We start from the raw sequence: 25,449 nt of genomic DNA, 5'->3' as shown, positions 1-25,449 counted from the left end.
GAAAAATGAATGTTCAATAGTCCTTCTAATAAAACATGCCTGTTTGTAGAAAACATGCGTGTGTTCATGCAGGTGGGGTGGTGTGGTGGTGGTGGTGGTGGTGGTGGGGGGCGGTTGGGGGGGGGGGGGGGGGCGCTCAAAGGGGGCCTCGCCCGGGGAGTAATTCGATGAAGAACCGCCACTGCCGGTGGTACCGGGTCAGTATAGGCTGGTCTTCTGTGACGTGGATGCTGCGTGTTGGGTCCTGTGCAGCGGAGAGTCCTCACTGTCTGTTTATTGTGTTACAGTTTGGACCTTATTTAGTCTAAATATGTGTTTTGATTGTTTCTGTGAGTGTAAATGAATTAAAAGGTTCTGGAGTTGCATATCTTGGTTAGCCCCCAAAATAAACAACATGTGTGCTGCATGAATTGTGTGATAAACTAATGTTGCGTATTTCTTATCAGCCAGGTTCGAGGTAACCTACAGAGAACTGTCGGGTCTCCTCTGCAGATGAACTGACCCAACTGATGAAAAGGGGTGGGTTTCCACTGGTTTACAGGATGGAGTTAGGGTTCTTATCCTTCTTTTTCTGTTTCCTTTTTCTCCCCATTTCTGTAAATTGATTTTCAAGTTCGAATGTAAACGTGACTGTGTTTTTTTCCCCGTTGTTTTGGGCTGATGTTGATCATATAGAATGGCAAAACACCAGGATGTGAGACATCAGGGTCTCGGGGGCCCAGCTGAAGCTCAGCTGTTGGTCACTCACCTGGTACTCATCCGAGTGGAGCTTTTGCAGAGAGAGTCCATTCCCCTCAGCATGAAAGCACTGCTCAAGGCACTGGAATTAACACACACACACACACACACACACACACACACTGAGTGAAGCCATGTATTTGAGGTTCGGCTGAGCCAACAACCCAACTGTTTCCTCCTTTTCTTGAATAAAAGCATGACACTGTTGTTTGTTCATTAATGTGCATTCATGTTTACTTTTAATGCAGATGGACCAACAACATGCCAACAGGTCTTTTCTGAACACTTCATCATAAGAATGGCACCACTGCCAAAACAACGGGTTTGTGTTTGTGAACAGGATGTTGAGACTTAGCTGTGAAGATGAGAGCATCTCATGAGCATTTTGTAGATGTAGTTCTGTTAGGAACGTCAGGCCTTCAGGGTGGTTGGTGACGCGTCCAGGACTAGAGTCAGCACCGCAGAGTTTAGGACATGGTTCTCAACTATAAACATGCTCCCCAGGTTAGGAGTGAGTGAATGGTGCCCAGTCAGAAGTGATGATTGGAGGAAGGAGGTGTAGAAAAATAGAGTGATGTAACGATCTAGAGTTGTATTTTAATATACTGTAAGTAGATCTAGTTTTTATAAATCAGAAGAATAGGTTGTTTTTAACATCAGGGAGTTCATTTAACACTCTGTATTGACCTTGAGACAAGAAAAGAGAGAGTTGGGATCGTTTAAGAATTTTATTATAAATTCTACAATCTATCAGGACTAACTCTGTGTTGTTTGGAAATGAATGTGATGTTCGATGTGTGTGTGTGTGTGTGTGTGTGTGGTTGGTTCAGACTCCTTAGGCTGACGTCATTGAATCTGGTAGTCTTTGATTGTTATGACTAGATATCACGAGGCTTATAAAGTGATGACATGAGCTGCTATTTTGCCGTGTACGTACCCAGTGGGGGTCTCCCAGGTAGATCAGGAAATGCCAGGTCTGGAGACCTCGGATGTGCGCTGGAGCTGGTCGAAACAGCTATCGCAGCGTTTCAAAGCCCGTCTGAAGGGTCGACCCAGGTAACAATCGGCAGTGTCAGCAGGTGCTCTTATTTTGAAAGGATGTCGTCTGGTTGTTAAACGACGAAAATCTCCAACTTCACAGTTCTTAGTTTAAAGAAGAAAACACATCTGGCCAGGCTGTGCTTCTCTTTGGGATGACGGTGAATAGAACTGAAGTCAAAATGGAACTGAGCTTAAAATGGCGTTGCCTTGTTTTATATCTCTGAATTGTTGATAAGTTTTAGTAAAGCAGATTGGACACTTTAAGTCAACAAGCCAGATTCTCTTGCGGCAGCCGAAAGCTCTGATTGGTTAAAAAAATGTGTCATGCGTTTCTATGGAGATGAGGGTCAGTCTGTGCAGTAGTCCTGTTTTCATTAAACACATAAATCATGACATCTTTATTCCACAGATCATTCACTTGATTATTATTGATCAACATCTGTTTCGAATAGCTTTAATCACAAATTAAGTACTTTGATTATTGAAAAGAGTTCTTCTTCTCCTTCTGGCTCTTCTCCTGGAATGTAAACAGTCTGAGGAACACCCGACCTTGGCGTTTTCTACACGGGTGTTACTGTGTACAGGGGCAGCTGTGTGGAGCTGAAAATTATGAAGTTCATAACGTTACAGAGGGATGGACTGATGGATGTAGACTTTGCTTCATTATCATGGTGGTAAAAAAAAGATCTCCGTTTCAGGTCCATCTGTGTACAAGCCTGAGCTAGGGTCGTGACATTTGGATTATGAGATAATCCCAGATCCAAGCAGCTGAGAAGCTTCCTGTTTTAAGGCCAAGCTCAGCCTTAAAGTGAAGAAGAGAATCTCCATCATTTGGGGGCGCGGAGAGTGGAGATGCTGCATATTTTAATAATCATTGTGTGCTAGTCACATGTATTAAACAGGTAAGATAGTCTAATGGTTTTAGACAGTTTTAATAGTTGTTCTACATTAACTTACATTGTTCACTGCTACCCATAACTGCCACGTCACAGTCCTGTCACTACAATGTTTAGTTAAAGATTACATTTAACATTTGACTGTTGTGGTTTTCCGATTGTATACATGACACATTGCTGTTGCTGATCCAATCAGAACCTTCAAGTCTGAAGCGTGGCAGAGTCTCTGTGGTGTTTGTTTAATCTGTCAGCTTTGATTCGTTCAGAATCAAAAACATCCAGATTAATAAAACAGTTCCAACGCCATTTTAAGTTCTGTTCTCAAGATCCCATGAAGTTCACCACATGTTAAGTGAAGTAGGGACAGGCCATCTATACTTCTCTTTTTAAGCTGAGAACCATTCAAGCTGGGAAAAATCTGTCGTTGTTACCAACAAACAATGGTTCCTTCAGAATAAAAGCTGAACTCGCTGACCCAAGGAGGGTCTCTTTTTGACGCTGTGAAACACCTGTCGCTTTTTACCTGGAGACTATCCAAAGACTGGTTTGTCGTGCTGTGACGTTGTACCATTGGCTCCAGTACCGGAGGAGGGTCGTGGACCTGGCATCCGGATCTGTACGGAGGTCTTGCTGAGGGTATGTGTCTGCGACACAATGGCGTCTCATGTGTTTATGACCACGGGTCTCAAACTCTGATCAGTTAGGAGCAAAACATCATCTCCCACTCAACTTTGCTACTCCAGATGCGAGGGTTCTGAATTTAATATCATTCACCTCACACTTCATTCCATCATAACATTCATCATTAGAGAGTTAGTCTAGTTAAACTGTTTAAAAATCATTAAGTAATAAATTTACTCAAATGTTTGAAAGACTCTCTCTTCTCTTGTCTCTCAGTTGATGTAATAACAAGATCCAATCTTCTGATTTAAATAACCCAGGGTCCGTAAGATGGGATTCATACTATGAATCTTTAATGTCTTATGGTCCTTAATTAAATGTAATTCTAATCCATTACACCTACATTTAATTATTAATAATCTAAAATTGTTTATTTAGACATATGTGTGTTCATGAGCCATGAAATGTAGTCAAAGGGTCATAAGAAATGACCGTAGATGGCAGAGTGGTTCATTGACTGGAAAAAACAGGCAGACAGCATGAGAAGATGGCGCAGCGTCCTGGTGATAGGATGCTGTGCTGTCTCCCAGTTCGAAGAATCGACATGTATACTGGACAATTAATGTCCATAGGCTCAAATTATAAGTTTTTGTTTCCGAATGGGAGGCTCCCACCACCGCCATTTTGACCATGTCACACGTCTCGTCACGCCCAGACAATCCAAAAATGGAAAAAGAGGTGTAGCTGAGGATGGGGCTGTTACGGTTGGAACAAATGAACCAATGTAGCTACTAGCTAGCTTACTGAGCTATCTAACTTAGCTAACCCAAAAAGCTAACAAGGGACTCCAGGGACCGGGGTGGCCCACCCACATGGCGGACTGGTTTCGGTGCGAGTCTGTAGTCAAGCTGGTCGCCTGTGGAGATATGGACTAGGACTGTTAATTTACAAGCAGAGCCTCAGACCACTGCGATCGTAGCCGAGCATTGTGGCCTAGGGAAAGACTGAAGTCAGCTAACCTCCACTTGAACCTTGATAAACGTGAGTTTGTGAAAGCCACTGTCCGTTATCTAGGTAAAGAAGCAGGTGAAGGCCCTATCAGACAAGATCCAAGCCAAGGTTTCATTTCCTCCACCAAAAACTTGCCGGGAGCTCAGATAATTTTTGGGCATGGCTGGATATTACAGATGTTTTTGTCATAATTTCTCAACAGAAGCAAAACCCCTTACGGATATGTTACGTACTCGGATCCCCTTTTCATGGCTGTCAACAAGCTTTTGTCTCTCTTCAGAAACTGCTTTGTTGTGCTCCCGTCCTTGCAGCTTCCGACCTTTCCTGGCCATTCAAACTGGAGGTTGACGCCAGTAGTGTCGGGGCTGGGACAGTCTTGATCCAGGAAGATACTGATGGGCTTGATCACCCTGTTTGTTACTTCTCCCGGAAGTTCAACCACTATTCCACCATTGAAAGGAAACCTTAGCTCTTATATGGTCCGTGCAACATGTTCATGTGTACATTGGAAACGGTGGATTCACTACTCTTGTTCTTTCAGGTCACAACCCTTTGACCTTTCTCGACCGGACGTGCAACCACAATCAGCGGTTAATGAGATGGGCCTTGTTACTCAAGGAGTTCTCCCTGGAAATCCGGCACAAAAGGGGATCGGACAACGTCGTGGCAAATGCACTAATGGGCAGCCGGCAGCAACGCGAGAGCAGCTAAGCTCAGAAAAGTTGTGTCAATAAAAACTTTTGGTTCAGCACGTGGCTGTGGACTAACCTGCAGGGTGTACTGCAGTCTCTGGCTGAACACCATGAGCCCTTCTTGTTGTGAATGCTGATTAAACATCTGATGAAGGATCTTCACCGAGTTCTCCCATAAAGGAGTCAGGAGGCTGCACACAGCAGGAAGACAGTAAAAGCACTAGACTAGACACAAACTATCACACCTAAAATGAAAGGCATCTCATACGAAGTCGTCTCAACCTGTTGAAGTTCTCTTGGACCAGGTTTTCATTCATGTATTCCAGCTCTTGTTCAAGGTAGCGCATCAGCGGGGCTGCAGCCTGACAACAGACAGGAAGCTGGACATGAGGCGAAACAGCTGGCGTGTGTAGCTGAATGCTGATGAAACGGGTAACTCACATCCTCTGTGGACTTGGAGGGGATTCTCCGTCTGGTTGACATGCTTCTGACGTGAATCTCAATATCGGTGTATAACTAAAGTCAAAGTCATACATTCAGTATTTTACTCATGCTAGGTGGCAATCAGCGATCTCAGCTGGTGGACTGGGGAGCGATGCTTCGGGCTAGCCACTTCTTACAGCAGGATCTTTTCAACACTATCTTTTTGCCATCTAAGAAAACCCAAATGCAAACTTTCCGGGCTATTCCTGAGCCTTTTGTTCAGGCCAGTGGTAGACCTGCTGAGGCTACAATGGAGACTAGACCAACTTGCAAAGCAACATCTTGTGTCAGTGCTGCGGTTGGTCTACATTTCTAGGCTAGCTGAGACCAACATGGCAGCATAAAATGATGCAAATTGTGCGCTTTGCATAAATGCTCTAAACAACAGTTGTTGTTAATATTTGCTAAAGACAAACGGGATCCAATAATACCAGCTGGGAAGAGTAAAAAGCCATATATGTGGAGATCACCCTGACTGCTGTCTACTGCAGGTAAGATACTGACTGATTATACTGCAAGTGCACCACAACCCACCGACACCGACACATCAAATCGACCGTTTAAATAAAAAGAGACGACTACCTTCCTCCCCAGGGTGGCTAATGCTGATTTGATCTCTCGACTGAGGGTGCTCAGGGCTTGATGTTTTTGTGAATGCAGAGTGTTTTCAAACTGGCTCTGTCCTATGACATTCTGAGTGCGTTCTCGAAGCCCCTCCCATTTCAGCTGAACAGGAAGCTTTTCCAGCACTGAGCGCATGTGCTCCAGGTCGTTCACAACCACACAGAGCTGCAGAGAGGAGGAGAGGCTTGAGACGCGGTCATGCGAAGCAGCGTGTGTTGCATTTCTATAGGGGTGCGTTTACCATGTTGATGGCGCTGCCATGGTCGGAGTTCTCAGACAGCACCCTGACCCTCTGCTTCAGGAGGTGGGAGTAGTTCACCACAATCTTACACACATCCTAAAACACACATTTACCAATGACAGTCAGCGTTCCGATGTAACCTAGAGTTCATTATGTGAGGAGTTTCACACCTCAGTAGTCTTGACCATGAGCATGAAGGCTTCCTCGGGATCGGGCCAGGACAGCTGGTCCCACAGCTGATAGATGGGCTGGATGCAGGCGACCGAGTCCACTGCTGAGGAGCTGTGCTTGATAGGAACGGCACCAATTTGCAATGGCTGGAGCTGGGTGGACAATTGGGATTTTACCATGTGATGATGATGACACACAGTACATGATATGTATATCAGGATGTGTTACCTGGTCCACCTGCACCGCCCTTTCCACCCTGTCCTGAGTGGTGCTGAAAGCCTGGTTCAGCCAGTATGGAAGAGCCTCTCTGAAGCCCTCGTGAAAGCTCGACAGCTGAAGAAACCCCCTGAAACAGTTACAGCTGTGGCATTAATGATGGCCTTTGTGTGTGTTTTTTTGTTGAGAGATTCAGCTTGAATCTAAATGATGTGCAACAAATAGTCTGAGTTGAATAATTATCAAGATTTCGGACCTCCTCTGCAGAAAAGCCTTGTCTTTGTGGATGGTCTGCAAGCTCAGATAAATAGGAAATAAACTTTTGGCAAGGTTCTGCTCCATTTGGCCGTCCATTAATGATAAGGTTTGCTTCACTTCATTTGTAAGCTAAGGATAACAAGAGAGAGTAAAAACTGGTGAGGAGCTGTGAGGACGAGATTAACAGGGCTCAAACTGATCCCATCTATCCTTACCAGGCAGTCAAACTTCTGATAGACAGCAGTAAACACATCCACCTGCACGGCACTGCAATCATGAGGAGACATTCAGTATTAAAAATCCTGTTCAACCTGTTTCAGTTGATTTAATTTTCCATCCATTGATTTTTCGACACTTATCCAAGGTAGGACAGCTGACGGGACATGTACAGTCTCTGGTCCCCCCCGGCTGAAGGATCGCCACCTCAGCTGACTCCTTTCACTGAGGAGGAGCAGCAGCTCTACTCAAAGCTCCGACCGGGTGTTGGGGGTTTCTGTCCTTACTATTAAAGGGATATTCCACCCCTACGGAAAATTCACTCGCTTGCCATACGGTAAAAGCCTTTTGCAACCAGCCCAACCATTCTCCTCATCTGACAGTATTCTGTCGGACAATTTCATTTTCTTTTGTTCTTCGTTATTATACACAGAGGTCTAAGGGTTTGCTGTTACCAGGTTTGGACGTTTCACTACCGCCTTAAAGTATTCTGTTCTTTGTGGAAGAGTTCAGCACCAATGGGGATCAGTCTTCTTAAGGGTCAACATGGGAATGGAGAAGCAAACTTCCACGACTCCTTCAGCACCTGTGCTAGCAAGAAGATGGTCTACTCTTCCACAGCCCAAGCATCTCCTCCTGAATCTGACATTCAACAGTCAGAGTTTCCTTTCCAACATGGTGGAGAACACTGGCCACTACAGTCCCATAATGGCTGTAAGAAACTCACATTTCCCTCCCTTTACTGACCAAAAGCAACCATCATCCTGATGGTGCACCTGCAGATGTTTCCCTGGTACTCTACGCAACATCAAAGAGTCATGATGCCATGACAAGTTCACCAGATCTACGTTAACTGTTCCCTATTAGTTTTACATCATTTCTCTTCCAATTCACTGAAGTCAACACTGTGCTGGGACCAGTGACCTTTGACATTAGCTCAGAATTATTAACGCAGCCTTGAAATGTGGTTGCACCTCTGTTAGACTAGTTTAAGAGGTTTGTTATGACTAATCCCTACACTCGCACACACACACAATAGACAAAGATGCACATGATTGTTCATGTTACCTGACAAACACTCTGTTCCACACATCCTTGTTGTGTTTGATGTCTTCCTTCACCTCTGTGATCAACTTGAAGAGGGCGCTGCCGATCTCTTTCAGGTCCTTTATGCCAGCAGGACAAAGACACGAGAGCACAGTAACATAAATCCAAAAACAAGTGGAAGCCAGAACTCCAAGGATTAAGTCTTCTGTGATGTGACTGGCTTTACCTTAGTCATGGGCTGATGCAAACCCTTTTTGATGGTAAACCACTCCTCAGTCCCTGTCTGATACAAAAGCACATTGTGAAAATTTACAGTAGATAAAAGTCTGTCAGAGCGCTCCGGAGGTGATGTCTGACCTGTATGGCATCGTTGATCTCATCGTGAAGCTCAAAGTGAGCTGGGTTCAGCTTCTGAAAGGCCTGAGTCTTACAGATTTGGACCAAAATCCTAACAAAGAAGCACATTCACGTGTTTCATCTGGCCTTACTGACAAGAGCGCTGCTAAAAAGACTTGCAAAACAGCAAATACCTGAGCAGCGTGTGTAATTTTGGTGTAGCAGTAGGAGTCGGAGGGAAGATGTCCCGGTATTTGGCCACCAAACACAGCCCGTACTGCAGAAACCCGTGGAGAGAATCCCCAAGTTCCTGTTTCTGGAAATACAATGCCACTTTCTCAACACTACTTCTAGGTTCTTCTGAAAGTTTTGGTTAACCATCGTGATCAAACCCAGCAAGCAAAAACTCCCAAAGTACCACAATAACACGAGCAGCTTATGAAAATGGTGGAACGAGGTTTTGTGGCCTTACATCTTGATCTTTACTGGTGATGGAAGAGGGTGAGCTCTTTTATAGACGGAGCTTACACATTCGGACCATTCTGATCAGAAAACATGAGCTCACCTGTGGATTGGTTCCCAGCTCTGACAGTGACTTTACCTGCTGGTAGGGCAGCTCCTGCTGATGCCAGTGGTACTCGATACTGGTGAGCTGCTGGAGCAGCACAGACGAGTCCACCTCTAAACTCTGGTACAGTTTACTGTAGGCCACCCACTTCCTGGCAGGTGAACACAATCACACACACGTTCTTCATTTAAGAGCAGGGTTGTGCGGTATGGTGCAGAACAGCACAGCTCCCATAATACTAGCTGTTATTCACCACATTAGTCACATTTTGGTGCAACATCCCAACACTGACACAGGAAGTGTGTGTGAGGCTTTACTAGAGCTGCACTAAAATCCCCACTGATGCATCTAAACTGGGATCTTCATTAGGGTACCAAACCCGAGAATCCTCTCAGACAGGCCAGGATACCTGACTGAGCCGTGGTTGCTTGTGAATAGTTGGAGACACAAAATTGTGAAAAGATATCAGTTGGAATCATACTCGGTTGCTTTCTCGTGGCACTTTTTGAGACCTGCAGTAAGCCAGACCTGCTCCTGGTTGTTCAGGAACTTTATGGACAGAAAGTCTAGGTGCAGCCGTGAGTGGGGGTGGGAGGTTTGTGATGACAGGAGGATCTTGTCTCTTCTTTTTAACAATGATGTGGTCCACCTAGCTCCATCACACAGTGACCTTCAGCTCTTGCTGGGGAGGTTTGTAGCTAAGTATGACACGGCTGGCATGAGGATCAGAATCTCCCAATCCAAGGCTGTGGCTCTCAAAAGGAAACGGATGGATTGCCAAGTCTGCGTGAGAGGGGCGTTCCAAACTCAAGTGGAAGAGTTTAAGTGTCTTGGCGTCTTGTTCACAAACAAGAGAACCAGGGGAGTGAGAGGTCGATGGCAGATTGGGGCAAAGGGTGCTCTAAACTGGTCTGTTTTGGCGATCAGCACACCCAAACCCCACTGGTGGTTACAATCTACGCATGACCAAAAGAACAAGATTGCAAATACACGCAACCAAAAGAGTTTCCTCCATCAAGTGGCCGGCCTCAGTCTCAGAGACAGGGTGAGGAGCTTGGGACTGACTCAAAGTAGAGCTGCTGCTCCTCCACGTGCAGAGGAGCAGCTGAGGAGGAAACCCTGGGCCTCACTCAAGAGTTACATCTCCAGTCTAGACTGGGAAGACCTCGTGGTACCACGGAGGTACTGGAGGAGGAACGTCTGGGCTCCTTAAGAAGAGAATAATAGATCATGTACACGTCAGTGAGTTCAGCCTCAGTTTCATTTACACAGCTTTCTCAAGAACGTGGATGTTTCTGAGCATGTGGGCGGGGCTAATGAGGCATGGAGAAGTCCATGATGATCTTCCCAACAGTAAACAAAAGCAGACGTGAGCAGTGTTGCTTTCGGAGACTCTGACACGAAGCACACAGCTTCCTACTCTCACTGAGCTGCTGTGCTGCTGGGGGATCACAGCGGATGGTCAGTCCTCGCGTCCCACGGCCAGAGTGCCCGATCCAAGCTGCAGTCAGAGAAGGTGTTACCTTACATCACGCCACTGGCCAATCAGAGGCTCCCACTAGCAAATAGGCATGAACATCAGCCAGCCAATTGGGTGCGTGTGTATGGTGGGCTCAGCATAAAACGGAGGGAAGCGGGTCAGAAAAAAAAGGGTCAGTTCCGCACGGACATCCACACAACTACCCTACCAGTGTGGCACGGTGGAGAAGCGAGGGCCGGGGCGGGTTTGATCCCCAGACTCCCGGGTGAGAGTCACGCGCGCTAACCAGTCAGCCGAAGGGACATCCCCTTGGCCAAGTAGCCAGGGCGCATGATCAATCGGAACACTGTGACAGGACGCTCACACTGCCACACCTGTGACAGACCGAGCTGACCTGAGTGTGATTGCAGCTTCAGTACCATGTTGAGAATGTTGTCTTCAGGCAGAAATGCCATTGTAGAGTCTTCAGTCTTGATTTGTTCCCATTTTTCTCTCATTTCATTCACATTTTGTCACACTTGGAAAGTTAGATTTTCCATTTTGACTCCAGTCAGTCACCCCCCCCACCCCCCCCACCCCCCGAAGCTGTCTCACACCTTCTGACCTGCAGAAACCAGAAGTTTCCACACACACAGGATGTTTCTGTAGTTTGAGAAAAAACTTGTACATTTTCTGAGAACTTTCACATTTCTGCTTGTCATAAAAAAGAAACTGAGAAATCTAGAAAGGTTATGAGAAGTCTTGTTGCAGCTCTGTGAGATACAGAGGTACCTTTGCTTCGGCAAACTGAAAGCACTGCTTACGCCAGGTCTTGCAGAAAAGGAGAGAGATCATTCTGTGTAGCGTAAAGTTCAAGCAGAGTCTGAGCCTCGCCGCACAATGCGCCTTTCCATGGAGCGGAGCTCTGAGAAGACATGAGACGGATGGTTAGAGAAAACCGACACTTAAACAGGACCGAGACAACCGTTGGTCCTCCACCTGTTCCTTGGAGATGTAAGCCTGGACAAACTGCTGCAGAATCCCACAGTAGTTGGTGTAAGCACTGCGGCCGGCGCTCAGCGTCTCGTCTCTCTGTCAGTCACACAACACCGAATCATGATGGTGGTCTTTATGACACGCAGGGCTGGGTAAAAGTGTTTACCCCTTATTTATCATGCTTTTGTTTGTTTGTTGGACTTAACCTCTTAACGCCTAGAAACAAAACAATCAACTGAAACATTTGTTGTCATATTTCATCATGTAACAAGCACAACAATACAACAGTAACATTAAACTGGCCCTCGGTCCAATGGTGCAGTGGCCCAGTAGTCTACCGGGTAAATACGTTCACATCAGCAAAGTCTAATGGAAACAAGCAACCTGTGAGGATACAAAATGGAGTTTTATTTATTAAGGGAACAAAGTTACTTAAGCTCAACTTACAAACATGTAACTGTGTCGTGTATGCGATCATTCAAAAATAAAATAATTTTTATTTCATTTGAGTCTAATTTATCTGTGAAACTGCTGATTTGGAGAAGTCCGGTTTTAGAGTATCACAGCACTGAAACCGCATTAGTGAAAGTTACACATGATATTCTCATGGCCTCAGATGAGAATGTTGTGTATAGTGCCTCCTACAACCCCCCAAGGCGCTTAACAACACAATCAGTCATTCACACGCTGGTGGGGATGAGCTACGATGTAGCCACAGCTGCCCTGGGGCGCACTGGCAGAGGCGAGGCCTATCGAACACTGGCACCAGCAGTCCCTCCGACCACCGCTAGCAGGCAAGGTGAGTTGTGTCTTCCCCAAGGTCACAACAGCAGAATTCTCTGGTCAGGATTGAACCTGCAGCCATCAGATTACTGGGAAACCTGCTCTACCTGCTTAGCTACTGCTGCCCCATGGCTGACCCATGGATGGCTGCTTATACCGAGCCAGGATTCTCTGGAGGTTTCTTCCTGTTAAAAGGGAGTTTTCCTCTCCACTGTCGCTTCATGCATGCTTAGTATGAGGATTACTGTAAAGACTCTGACACTAGTCAGTGACTCGATGCAACCTGCTGGGTTCCTTATATAGGAAACTTTTTACTGATTGGCTTAATGACCTGGGGCCTCGTTCATCAAGCTTGCTTACGCACAAAACGGGGTCAGAAAACTGCGTAAGCAACTTTCCACGCAAACTTTGGGATTCATGAAAGAAAACTTAGTGGAAAAATGTGTGCAACTTTAAGTTGACTAAGGACCTGGCTTACACACATGTTGGACATGGAGAGCACCTGCAGTGCTGCTGCTGAGAAGATACAATTAGGAAATCCTGCAGCATTATCACTTGTACCGCTTCGTTTTTACGTTTGGTTTTTACACAGAACAAGACCCCCACACGCACACACACACACACACACACGCATGCACGCACGCACGCGCGCACACACACACACACACACACACACACACACACACACACACACACACACACACACACACACACACACACACACAGCCTGAAGCCAGAACACAGAATGCAGAATATCAGCAGGGGGACAGATTGAGACAGAACATCATGTGTCTGTGACAGTGTGTGTCCTGTCACTGTGACCCGATTGGTCATGTGTCCTGGCTACTTGTACAGGGGAGATCTCTGTTTGGCTGACTGGTTAGCACACGTGACTTTCACCCAGGAGTCTAGGGATCAAATCCCTATTGGACCATTTTTTTTATATCTGCCACAGATCTCTCTGAAGAACTCAGCATTGACGGCTTCAGCAACGCTGTGCCACTCCGTGGATTTTCTCTTATTTGTTTTGCAAAAGCACTTCCTTTCATTTCTCCACCTCACCCACAGGTACCTCAACTTCTGCTTCTGTGAAATTGCGCTTCCTTGATCTGCCTTGATCTACGGTCGCCATGTCATTGGCGGAGCGCTGCAACAGCCGGCTTATGAATATGCATGAGATTCACAAGGCACTTTGCATTGACTGTTTATGGCAGTAAGTGGGCGTGGTGAGGGCAGGATGTGACTAAAATGCAGCTGAGAATCATTCTCGTTAGTCTCTGATTTATGAAGCGGAGATTGCGTGCAGCTGTGCGTACTCCATGTTTGATAGATCACAAACCTACTTGGCGTAAGTACATTTTTTTTGCTGAGCTTAAGTACGGTTTTAGTAAGGATTCTACGCCATGTTTGATAAATGAGACCCCTGGGGTTTGTGATCTATCAAACATGGAGTACGCACAGCTGCACACAATCTCCGCTTCATTCGATCGGGATTTTTCTGCATAAGTAAAGTGAATATGAAAATCAAATGCAAGATGCATACAGTATAAATTAAATGTATAATATGGGGCTAAACTTTCTACTATAATGAAATGAAATATGAGAAACAAACAAGTAAATTCACACCTGAAACAGCTGTCTTATGTATACGTTTTATTATTTCAGCACAAGATTGTGATGATGCCGTCAAGACGTGTTTCTGCAGTGACTGAGGCCTGTGATGCTGGAAGGCTGAAGATTATCCGGGAGTGGAGCATGCTAAATGGTTTCCTTGGTAAGTGTTGCTGGTTTTATTAATTTTTTTCCAAATATTTTTATTAATGTTCAAATGGCATAACAAACAATAAGTTCACACTCAGAAAACTCACACAGAATTTCTGATTCAGCAGAGGCAACAACAGCCTGAATGAGCATAAAGCAAGATCAAAACTTAAGATAACGTTTTCATTTTACTATGAAAAGCAGCCTGCCTAGTGTAGTCCATTTATTTAACCCGGCTCTGCCTGCAGCCACTGGTCTCCATGGTAGCGCTCCAACATCAAGCCCTCTGCTAATAGAGAACAACGCAGAGACCCGTCTTATGGCGCGGTATGGGGGCCAAAATTATACTGTCTCACTTTCATTAAAAACAACACAGACCTGTCTCATGTTCATTAAAAACAACCCAGAGACCTGTCTCATGTTCTTTAAAAACAACCCAGACCCGTGTCATGTTCATTAAAAACAACCCAGACCCGTCTCATGTTCATTAAAAACAACACAGACCCGTCTCATGTTCATTAAAAACAACACAGACCTGTCTCACTTTCATTAAAAACAACACAGACCCATCTCATGTTCATTGAAAACAACCCAGAGACCAGTCTCATGTTCATTAAAAACAACACAGACCTGTCTCATGTTCATTAAAAACAACACAGAGACCCGTCTCATGTTCATTAAAAACAACACAGACCCGTCTCATGTTCATTAAAAACAACACAGACCCGTCTCATGTTCATTAAAAACAACCCAGACCCGTCTCACTTTCATTAAAAACAACACAGAGACCCGTCTCATGCTCATTAAAAACAACCCAGAGACCCGTCTCATGTTCATTAAAAACAACACCGACCTGTCTCATGTTCATTAAAAACAACACAGAGACCCGTCTCATGTTCATTAAAAACAACCCAGAGACCCGTCTCATGTTCATTAAAAACAACACCGACCCGTCTCATGTTCATTAAAAACAACACCGACCCGTCTCATGTTCATTAAAAACAACACAGACCTGTCTCGTTCATTAAAAACAACCCAGAGACCTGTCTCATGTTCATTAAAAACAACCCAGAGACCCGTCTCATGTTCATTAAAAACAACCTAGAGACCCGTCTCATGTTCATTAAAAACAACCTAGGGACCCGTCTCATGTTCATTAAAAACAACACAGACCTGTCTCATGTTCAGTAAAAACAACACAGAGACGCGTCTCATGTTCATTAAAAACAACACAGACACGTCTCATGTTCATTAAAAACAACACAGACCCGTCTCATGTTCATTAAAAACAACACAGACCTGCCTCATGTTCATTAAAAACAACACAGAAACCCGTCTCATGTTCATTAAAAACAACACAGACCCGTCACATGTTCATTAAAAACAACACAGACCCGTCTCATGTTCATTAAAAACAACACAGACCTGTCTCATGTTCATTAAAAACAACACAGACCTGTCTCATGTTCATTAAAAACAACACAGAGACCCGTCTCATGTTCATTAAAAACAACACAGACCCGTCTCATGTTCATTAAAAACAACACAGACCCGTCTCATGTTCATTAAAAACAACCCAGACCCGTCTCACTTTCATTAAAAACAACACAGAGACCCGTCTCATGCTCATTAAAAACAACCCAGAGACCCGTCTCATGTTCATTAAAAAAAACACCGACCTGTCTCATGTTCATTAAAAACAACACAGAGACCCGTCTCATGTTCATTAAAAACAACCCAGAGACCCGTCTCATGTTCATTAAAAACAACACCGACCCGTCTCATGTTCATTAAAAACAACACCGACCCGTCTCATGTTCATTAAAAACAACACAGACCTGTCTCGTTCATTAAAAACAACCCAGAGACCTGTCTCATGTTCATTAAAAACAACCCAGAGACCCGTCTCATGTTCATTAAAAACAACCTAGAGACCCGTCTCATGTTCATTAAAAACAACCTAGGGACCCGTCTCATGTTCATTAAAAACAACACAGACCTGTCTCATGTTCAGTAAAAACAACACAGAGACGCGTCTCATGTTCATTAAAAACAACACAGACACGTCTCATGTTCATTAAAAACAACACAGACCCGTCTCATGTTCATTAAAAACAACACAGACCTGCCTCATGTTCATTAAAAACAACACAGAAACCCGTCTCATGTTCATTAAAAACAACACAGACCCGTCACATGTTCATTAAAAACAACACAGACCCGTCTCATGTTCATTAAAAACAACACAGACCTGTCTCATGTTCATTAAAAACAACACAGAAACCCGTCTCATGTTCATTAAAAACAACACAGACCCGTCTCATGTTCATTAAAAACAACACAGACCCGTCTCATGTTCATTAAAAACAACCCAGACCCGTCTCACTTTCATTAAAAACAACACAGAGACCCGTCTCATGTTCATTAAAAACAACCCAGAGACCCGTCTCATGTTCATTGAAAACAACACCGACCCATCTCATGTTCATTAAAAACAACACAGACCTGTCTCATGTTCATTAAAAACAACCCAGAGACCTGTCTCATGTTCATTAAAAACAACCCAGAGACCTGTCTCATGTTCATTAAAAACATCACAGACCCGTATCATGTTCATTAAAAATAACCCAGAGACCCGTCTCATGTTCATTAAAAACAACCTAGAGACCCGTCTCATGTTCATTAAAAACAACCTAGAGACCCGTCTCATGTTCATTAAAAACAACACAGACCCGTCTCATGTTCATTAAAAACAACCCAGACCCGTCTCATGTGCATTAAAAACAACACAGACCCATCTCATGTTCATTAAAAACAACCCAGAGACCTGTCTCATGTTCATTAAAAACAACCCAGAGACCTGTCTCATGTTCATTAAAAACAACACAGACCCGTATCATGTTCATTAAAAATAACCCAGAGACCCGTCTCATGTTCATTAAAAACAACCTAGAGACCCGTATCATGTTCATTAAAAACATCCTAGAGACCCGTCTCATGTTCATTAAAAATAACCTAGAGACCCGTCTCATGTTCATTAAAAACAACACAGACCTGTCTCATGTTCAGTAAAAACAACACAGAGACCCGTCTCATGTTCATTAAAAACAACACAGACCCGTCTCATGTTCATTAAAAACAACACAGACCCGTCTCATGTTCATTGAAAACAACCCAGACCCGTCTCACTTTCATTAAAAACAACACAGAGACCCATCTCATGTTCATTAAAAACAACACAGACCCGTCTCATGTTCATTAAAAACAACACAGACCCGTCTCATGTTCATTAAAAACAACACAGAGACCCGTCTTACTTTCATTAAAAACAACACAGACCTGTCTCATGTTCATTAAAAACAACCCAGAGACCTGTCTCATGTTCATTAAAAACAACCCAGACCCGTGTCATGTTCATTAAAAACAACCCAGAGACCTGTCTCATGTTCTTTAAAAACAACCCAGACCCATCTCATGTTCTTTAAAAAAAACCCAGACCCGTCTCATATTCATTAAAAATAACACAGACCCGTCTCATGTTCTTTAAAAACAACCCAGACCTGTCTCATGTTCATTAAAAACAACCCAGAGACCCGTCTCATGTTCATTAAAAACAACACAAACCTGTCTCCTGTTCATTAAAAACAACACAGAGACCCGTCTCATGTTCATTAAAAACAACACAGACCCGTCTCATGTTCATTAAAAACAACACAGACCTGTCTCATGTTCATTAAAAACAACCCAGAGACCCGTCTCATGTTCATTAAAAACAACACAGACCTGTCTCATGTTCATTAAAAACAACACAGAGACCCGTCTCATGTTCATTAAAAACAACCCAGACCCGTCTCATGTTCTTTAAAAACAACCCAGACCCGTCTCATGTTCATCAAAAACAACCCAGAGACCCGTCTCATGTTCATTAAAAACAACCCAGAGACCTGTCTCATGTTCATTAAAAACAACCCAGAGACCTGTCTCATGTTCATTAAAAACAACACAGAGACCCGTCTCATGTTCATTAAAAACAACATAGACCCGTCTCATGTTCATTAAAAACAACACAGACCTGTCTCATGTTCATTAAAAACAACCCAAAGACCCGTCTCATGTTCATTAAAAACAACACAGACCCGTCTCATGTTCATTAAAAACAACACAGACCCATCTCATGTTCATTAAAAACAACACAGACCCGTTTCATTCATTAAAAACAACCCAGACCCGTCTCATGTTCATTAAAAACAACACAGACCCATCTCATGTTCATTAAAAACAACCCAGACCCGTCTCATGTTCATTAAAAACAACACAGACCCGTCTCATGTTCATTAAAAACAACACAGACCCGTCTCATTAAAAACAACACAGAACTGTCTCATGTTCATTAAAAACAACCCAAAGACCCATCTCATGTTCATTAAAAACAACACAGACCCGTCTCATGTTCATTAAAAACAACACAGACCCGTCTCATGTTCATTAAAAACAACACAGACCCGTCTCCTGTTCATTAAAAACAACACAGACCAGTCTCATGTTCATTAAAAACAACCCAGACCCGTCTCATGTTCATTAAAAACAACACAGACCCGTCTCATTAAAAAGAACACAGACCTGTCTCATGTTCATTAAAAACAACCCAAAGACCCATCTCATGTTCATTAAAAACAACACAGACCCGTCTCATGTTCACTAAAAACAACACAGACCCGTCTCATGTTCATTAAAAACAACACAGACCCATCTCATGTTCATTAAAAACAACACAGACCTGTCTCACTTTCATTAAAAACAACACAGACTCGTCTCATGTTCATTAAAAACAACCCAGAGACCCGTCTCATGTTCATTAAAAACAACACAGACCTGTCTCATGTTCATTAAAAACAACACCGACCCGTCTCATGTTCATTACAAACAACACAGACCTGTCTCGTTCATTAAAAACAACCCAGAGACCTGTCTCATGTTCATTAAAAACAACCCAGAGACCTGTCTCATGTTCATTAAAAACAACCCAGAGACCTGTCTCATGTTCATTAAAAATAACACAGACCCGTATCATGTAAATTAAAAATAACCCAGAGACCTGTCTCATGTTCATTAAAAACAACCTAGAGACCCGTCTCATGTTCATTAAAAACAACCTAGAGACCCGTCTCATGTTTATTAAAAACAACCTAGAGACCCGTCTCATGTTCATTAAAAACAACACAGACCTGTCTCATGTTCAGTAAAAACTACACAGAGACCCGTCTCATGTTCATTAAAAACAACACAGACCCGTCTCATGTTCATTAAAAACAACACAGACCCGTCTCATGTTCATTAAAAACAACCCAGACCTGCCTCATGTTCATTAAAAACAACACAGACCCGTCTCATGTTCATTAAAAACAACCCAGACCTACCTCATGTTCATTAAAAACAACACAGACCCGTCTCATGTTCATTAAAAACAACACAGACCCGTCTCATGTTCATTAAAAACAACACAGACCCATCTCCTGTTCATTAAAAACAACACAGACCTGTCTCACTTTCATTAAAAACAACACAGACCCGTCTCATGTTCATTAAAAACAACAAAGACCTGTCTCATGTTCATTAAAAACAACCCAGAGACCCGTCTCATGTTCATTAAAAACAACACAGACCTGTCTCATGTTCATTAAAAACAACACAGAGACCCGTCTCATGTTCATTAAAAACAACACAGAGACCCGTCTCATGTTCATTAAAAACAACCCAGAGACCTGTCTCATGTTCATTAAAAACAACCCAGACCCGTCTCATGTTCATTAAAAACAACCCAGACCCGTCTCATGTTCTTTAAAAACAACCCAGACCCGTCTCATGTTCATTAAAAACAACCCAGAGACCCGTCTCATGTTCATTAAAAACAACCCAGAGACCTGTCTCATGTTCATTAAAAACAACCCAGAGACCTGTCTCATGTTCATTAAAAACAACACAGAGACCCGTCTCATGTTCATTAAAAACAACACAGACCCGTCTCATGTTCATTAAAAACAACACAGACCTGTCTCATGTTCATTAAAAACAACCCAAAGACCCGTCTAATGTTCATTAAAAACAACACAGACCCGTCTCATGTTCATTAAAAACAACACAGACCCGTCTCATGTTCATTAAAAACAACACAGACCCGTCTCGTTCATTAAAAACAACCCAGACCCGTCTCATGTTCATTAAAAACAACACAGACCCGTCTCATGTTCATTAAAAACAACACAGACCCGTCTCATGTTCATTAAAAACAACACAGACCCGTCTCATGTTCATTAAAAACAACACAGACCCGTCTCATTAAAACAACACAGAACTGTCTCATGTTCATTAAAAACAACCCAAAGACCCATCTCATGTTCATTAAAAACAACACAGACCCGTCTCATGTTCATTAAAAACAACCCAGACCCGTCTCATGTTCTTTAAAAACAACCCAGACCCGTCTCATGTTCATTAAAAACAACCCAGAGACCCGTCTCATGTTCATTAAAAACAACCCAGAGACCTTTCTCATGTTCATTAAAAACAACCCAGAGACCTGTCTCATGTTCATTAAAAACAACACAGAGACCCGTCTCATGTTCATTAAAAACAACACAGACCAGTCTCATGTTCATTAAAAACAACACAGACCTGTCTCATGTTCATTAAAAACAACCCAAAGACCCGTCTAATGTTCATTAAAAACAACACAGACCCGTCTCATGTTCATTAAAAACAACACAGACCCGTCTCATGTTCATTAAAAACAACACAGACCCGTCTCGTTCATTAAAAACAACCCAGACCCGTCTCATGTTCATTAAAAACAACACAGACCCGTCTCATGTTCATTAAAAACAACACAGACCCGTCTCATGTTCATTAAAAACAACCCAGACCCGTCTCATGTTCATTAAAAACAACACAGACCCATCTCATGTTCATTAAAAACAACACAGACCCGTCTCATTAAAAACAACACAGAACTGTCTCATGTTCATTAAAAACAACCCAAAGACCCATCTCATGTTCATTAAAAACAACACAGACCCGTCTCATGTTCATTAAAAAAAACACAGACCCGTCTCATGTTCATTAAAAACAACACAGACCCGTCTCCTGTTCATTAAAAACAACACAGACCCGTCTCATGTTCATTAAAAACAACACAGACCCGTCTCATGTTCATTAAAAACAACCCAGACCCGTCTCATGTTCATTAAAAACAACACAGACCCGTCTCATGTTCATTAAAAACAACACAGACCCGTCTCATTAAAAACAACACAGACCTGTCTCGTTCATTAAAAACAACCCAGAGACCTGTCTCATGTTCATTAAAAACAACCCAGAGACCTGTCTCATGTTCATTAAAAACAACCCAGAGACCTGTCTCATGTTCATTAAAAATAACACAGACCCGTATCATGTAAATTAAAAATAACCCAGAGACCTGTCTCATGTTCATTAAAAACAACCTAGAGACCCGTCTCATGTTCATTAAAAACAACCTAGAGACCCGTCTCATGTTTATTAAAAACAACCTAGAGACCCGTCTCATGTTCATTAAAAACAACACAGACCTGCCTCATGTTCATTAAAAACAACACAGACCCGTCTCATGTTCATTAAAAACAACCCAGACCTGCCTCATGTTCATTAAAAACAACACAGACCCGTCTCATGTTCATTAAAAACAACACAGACCCGTCTCATGTTCATTAAAAACAACACAGACCCATCTCCTGTTCATTAAAAACAACACAGACCTGTCTCACTTTCATTAAAAACAACACAGACCCGTCTCATGTTCATTAAAAACAACAAAGACCTGTCTCATGTTCATTAAAAACAACCCAGAGACCCGTCTCATGTTCATTAAAAACAACACAGACCTGTCTCATGTTCATTAAAAACAACACAGAGACCCGTCTCATGTTCATTAAAAACAACACAGAGACCCGTCTCATGTTCATTAAAAACAACCCAGAGACCTGTCTCATGTTCATTAAAAACAACCCAGACCCGTCTCATGTTCATTAAAAACAACCCAGAACCGTCTCATGTTCTTTAAAAACAACCCAGACCCGTCTCATGTTCATTAAAAACAACCCAGAGACCCGTCTCATGTTCATTAAAAACAACCCAGAGACCTGTCTCATGTTCATTAAAAACAACCCAGAGACCTGTCTCATGTTCATTAAAAACAACACAGAGACCCGTCTCATGTTCATTAAAAACAACACAGACCCGTCTCATGTTCATTAAAAACAACACAGACCTGTCTCATGTTCATTAAAAACAACCCAAAGACCCGTCTAATGTTCATTAAAAACAACACTGACCCGTCTCATGTTCATTAAAAACAACACAGACCCGTCTCATGTTCATTAAAAACAACACAGACCCGTCTCGTTCATTAAAAACAACCCAGATCCGTCTCATGTTCATTAAAAACAACACAGACCCGTCTCATGTTCATTAAAAACAACACAGACCCGGCTCATGTTCATTAAAAACAACCCAGACCCGTCTCATGTTCATTAAAAACAACACAGACCCGTCTCATGTTCATTAAAAACAACACAGACCCGTCTCATTAAAAACAACACAGAACTGTCTCATGTTCATTAAAAACAACCCAAAGACCCATCTCATGTTCATTAAAAACAACACAGACCCGTCTCATGTTCATTAAAAACAACCCAGACCCGTCTCATGTTCTTTAAAAACAACCCAGACCCGTCTCATGTTCATTAAAAACAACCCAGAGACCCGTCTCATGTTCATTAAAAACAACCCAGAGACCTGTCTCATGTTCATTAAAAACAACCCAGAGACCTGTCTCATGTTCATTAAAAACAACACAGAGACCCGTCTCATGTTCATTAAAAACAACACAGACCAGTCTCATGTTCATTAAAAACAACACAGACCTGTCTCATGTTCATTAAAAACAACCCAAAGACCCGTCTAATGTTCATTAAAAACAACACAGACCCGTCTCATGTTCATTAAAAACAACACAGACCCGTCTCATGTTCATTAAAAACAACACAGACCCGTCTCGTTCATTAAAAACAACCCAGACCCGTCTCATGTTCATTAAAAACAACACAGACCCGTCTCATGTTCATTAAAAACAACACAGACCCGTCTCATGTTCATTAAAAACAACCCAGACCCGTCTCATGTTCATTAAAAACAACACAGACCCGTCTCATGTTCATTAAAAACAACACAGACCCGTCTCATTAAAAACAACACAGAACTGTCTCATGTTCATTAAAAACAACCCAAAGACCCATCTCATGTTCATTAAAAACAACACAGACCCGTCTCATGTTCATTAAAAACAACACAGACCCGTCTCATGTTCATTAAAAACAACACAGACCCGTCTCCTGTTCATTAAAAACAACACAGACCCGTCTCATTAAAAAGAACACAGACCTGTCTCATGTTCATTAAAAACAACCCAAAGACCCATCTCATGTTCATTAAAAACAACACAGACCCGTCTCATGTTCACTAAAAACAACACAGACCCGTCTCATGTTCATTAAAAACAACACAGACCCATCTCATGTTCATTAAAAACAACCCAGAGACCCGTCTCATGTTCATTAAAAACAACACAGACCTGTCTCATGTTCATTAAAAACAACACAGAGACCCGTCTCATGTTCATTAAAAACAACACAGACCCGTCTCATGTTCATTAAAAACAACACAGACCCGTCTCACTTTCATTAAAAACAACACAGAGACCCGTCTCATGTTCATTAAAAACAACCCAGAGACCCGTCTCATGTTTATTAAAAACAACACCGACCCGTCTCATGTTCATTACAAACAACACAGACCTGTCTCAATCATTAAAAACAACCCAGAGACCTGTCTCATGTTCATTAAAAACAACCCAGAGACCTGTCTCATGTTCATTAAAAATAACACAGACCCGTATCATGTAAATTAAAAACAACCCAGAGACCCGTCTCATGTTCATTAAAAACAACCTAGGGGCCCGTCTCATGTTCATTAAAAACAACCTAGAGACCCGTCTCATGTTCATTAAAAACAACCTAGAGACCCGTCTCATGTTCATTAAAAACAACACAGACCTGTCTCATGTTCATTAAAAACAACACAGAGACCCGTCTCATGTTCATTAAAAACAACACAGACCCGTCTCATGTTCATTAAAAACAACACAGACCCGTCTCATGTTCATTAAAAACAACACAGACCCATCTCATGTTCATTAAAAACAACCCAGACCCGTCTCACTTTCATTAAAAACAACACAGAGACCCGTCTCATGCTCATTAAAAACAACCCAGAGACCCGTCTCATGTTCATTAAAAACAACACCGACCTGTCTCATGTTCATTAAAAACAACACAGAGACCCGTCTCATGTTCATTAAAAACAACCCAGAGACCCGTCTCATGTTCATTAAAAACAACACCGACCCGTCTCATGTTCATTAAAAACAACACAGGCCTGTCTCGTTCATTAAAAACAACCCAGAGACCTGTCTCATGTTCATTAAAAACAACCCAGAGACCTGTCTCATGTTCATTAAAAACAACCCAGAGACCTGTCTCATGTTCATTAAAAATAACACAGACCCGTATCATGTAAATTAAAAATAACCCAGAGACCTGTCTCATGTTCATTAAAAACAACCTAGAGACCCGTCTCATGTTCATTAAAAACAACACAGACCCGTCTCATGTTCATTAAAAACAACACAGACCCGTCTCATGTTCATTAAAAACAACCCAGACCCGTCTCATGTTCATTAAAAACAACACAGACCCGTCTCATGTTCATTAAAAACAACACAGACCCGTCTCATTAAAAACAACACAGAACTGTCTCATGTTCATTAAAAACAACCCAAAGACCCATCTCATGTTCATTAAAAACAACACAGACCCGTCTCATGTTCATTAAAAACAACACAGACCCGTCTCATGTTCATTAAAAACAACACAGATCCGTCTCATGTTCATTAAAAACAACACAGACCCGTCTCATGTTCATTAAAAACAACACAGACCCGGCTCATGTTCATTAAAAACAACCCAGACCCGTCTCATGTTCATTAAAAACAACACAGACCCGTCTCATGTTCATTAAAAACAACCCAGAGACCCGTCTCATGTTCATTAAAAACAACCCAGAGACCTGTCTCATGTTCATTAAAAACAACCCAGAGACCTGTCTCATGTTCATTAAAAACAACACAGAGACCCGTCTCA

The 25,449-nt window shown here is 42.7% G+C and overlaps 1 protein-coding gene across 2 annotated transcripts in view; it reads right to left on the bottom strand.

The window, feature by feature from the left end:
• unc13d (unc-13 homolog D (C. elegans)) overlaps positions 1–25,449 on the bottom strand; it is a 118,438-nt gene that overhangs the window by 9,898 nt on the left and 83,091 nt on the right. For both annotated transcript variants that reach the window (XM_070545486.1, XM_054736485.2), the window contains 17 exons: positions 11,618–11,710; positions 11,443–11,543; positions 9,193–9,310; positions 8,786–8,907; positions 8,613–8,703; positions 8,482–8,538; positions 8,277–8,374; positions 7,208–7,259; positions 6,991–7,121; positions 6,747–6,864; positions 6,518–6,670; positions 6,348–6,443; positions 6,065–6,271; positions 5,441–5,515; positions 5,282–5,361; positions 5,076–5,190; positions 749–820 (listed from right to left, as the gene is read on the bottom strand). In XM_070545486.1, the coding sequence (XP_070401587.1) occupies positions 749–820; positions 5,076–5,190; positions 5,282–5,361; positions 5,441–5,515; positions 6,065–6,271; positions 6,348–6,443; positions 6,518–6,670; positions 6,747–6,864; positions 6,991–7,121; positions 7,208–7,259; positions 8,277–8,374; positions 8,482–8,538; positions 8,613–8,703; positions 8,786–8,907; positions 9,193–9,310; positions 11,443–11,543; positions 11,618–11,710 (1,779 nt within the window). The remainder of the gene's footprint in view (positions 1–748; positions 821–5,075; positions 5,191–5,281; positions 5,362–5,440; positions 5,516–6,064; positions 6,272–6,347; positions 6,444–6,517; positions 6,671–6,746; positions 6,865–6,990; positions 7,122–7,207; positions 7,260–8,276; positions 8,375–8,481; positions 8,539–8,612; positions 8,704–8,785; positions 8,908–9,192; positions 9,311–11,442; positions 11,544–11,617; positions 11,711–25,449) is intronic.

This window comes from Nothobranchius furzeri, chromosome 16 (genome assembly GCF_043380555.1).
Source record: "Nothobranchius furzeri strain GRZ-AD chromosome 16, NfurGRZ-RIMD1, whole genome shotgun sequence".
In the NCBI taxonomy this organism is placed as follows: domain Eukaryota; kingdom Metazoa; phylum Chordata; class Actinopteri; order Cyprinodontiformes; family Nothobranchiidae; genus Nothobranchius; species Nothobranchius furzeri.
The sequence above is the reverse complement of the archived record's forward strand: the minus strand, read 5'-3'. Positions and strand labels throughout refer to the sequence as shown.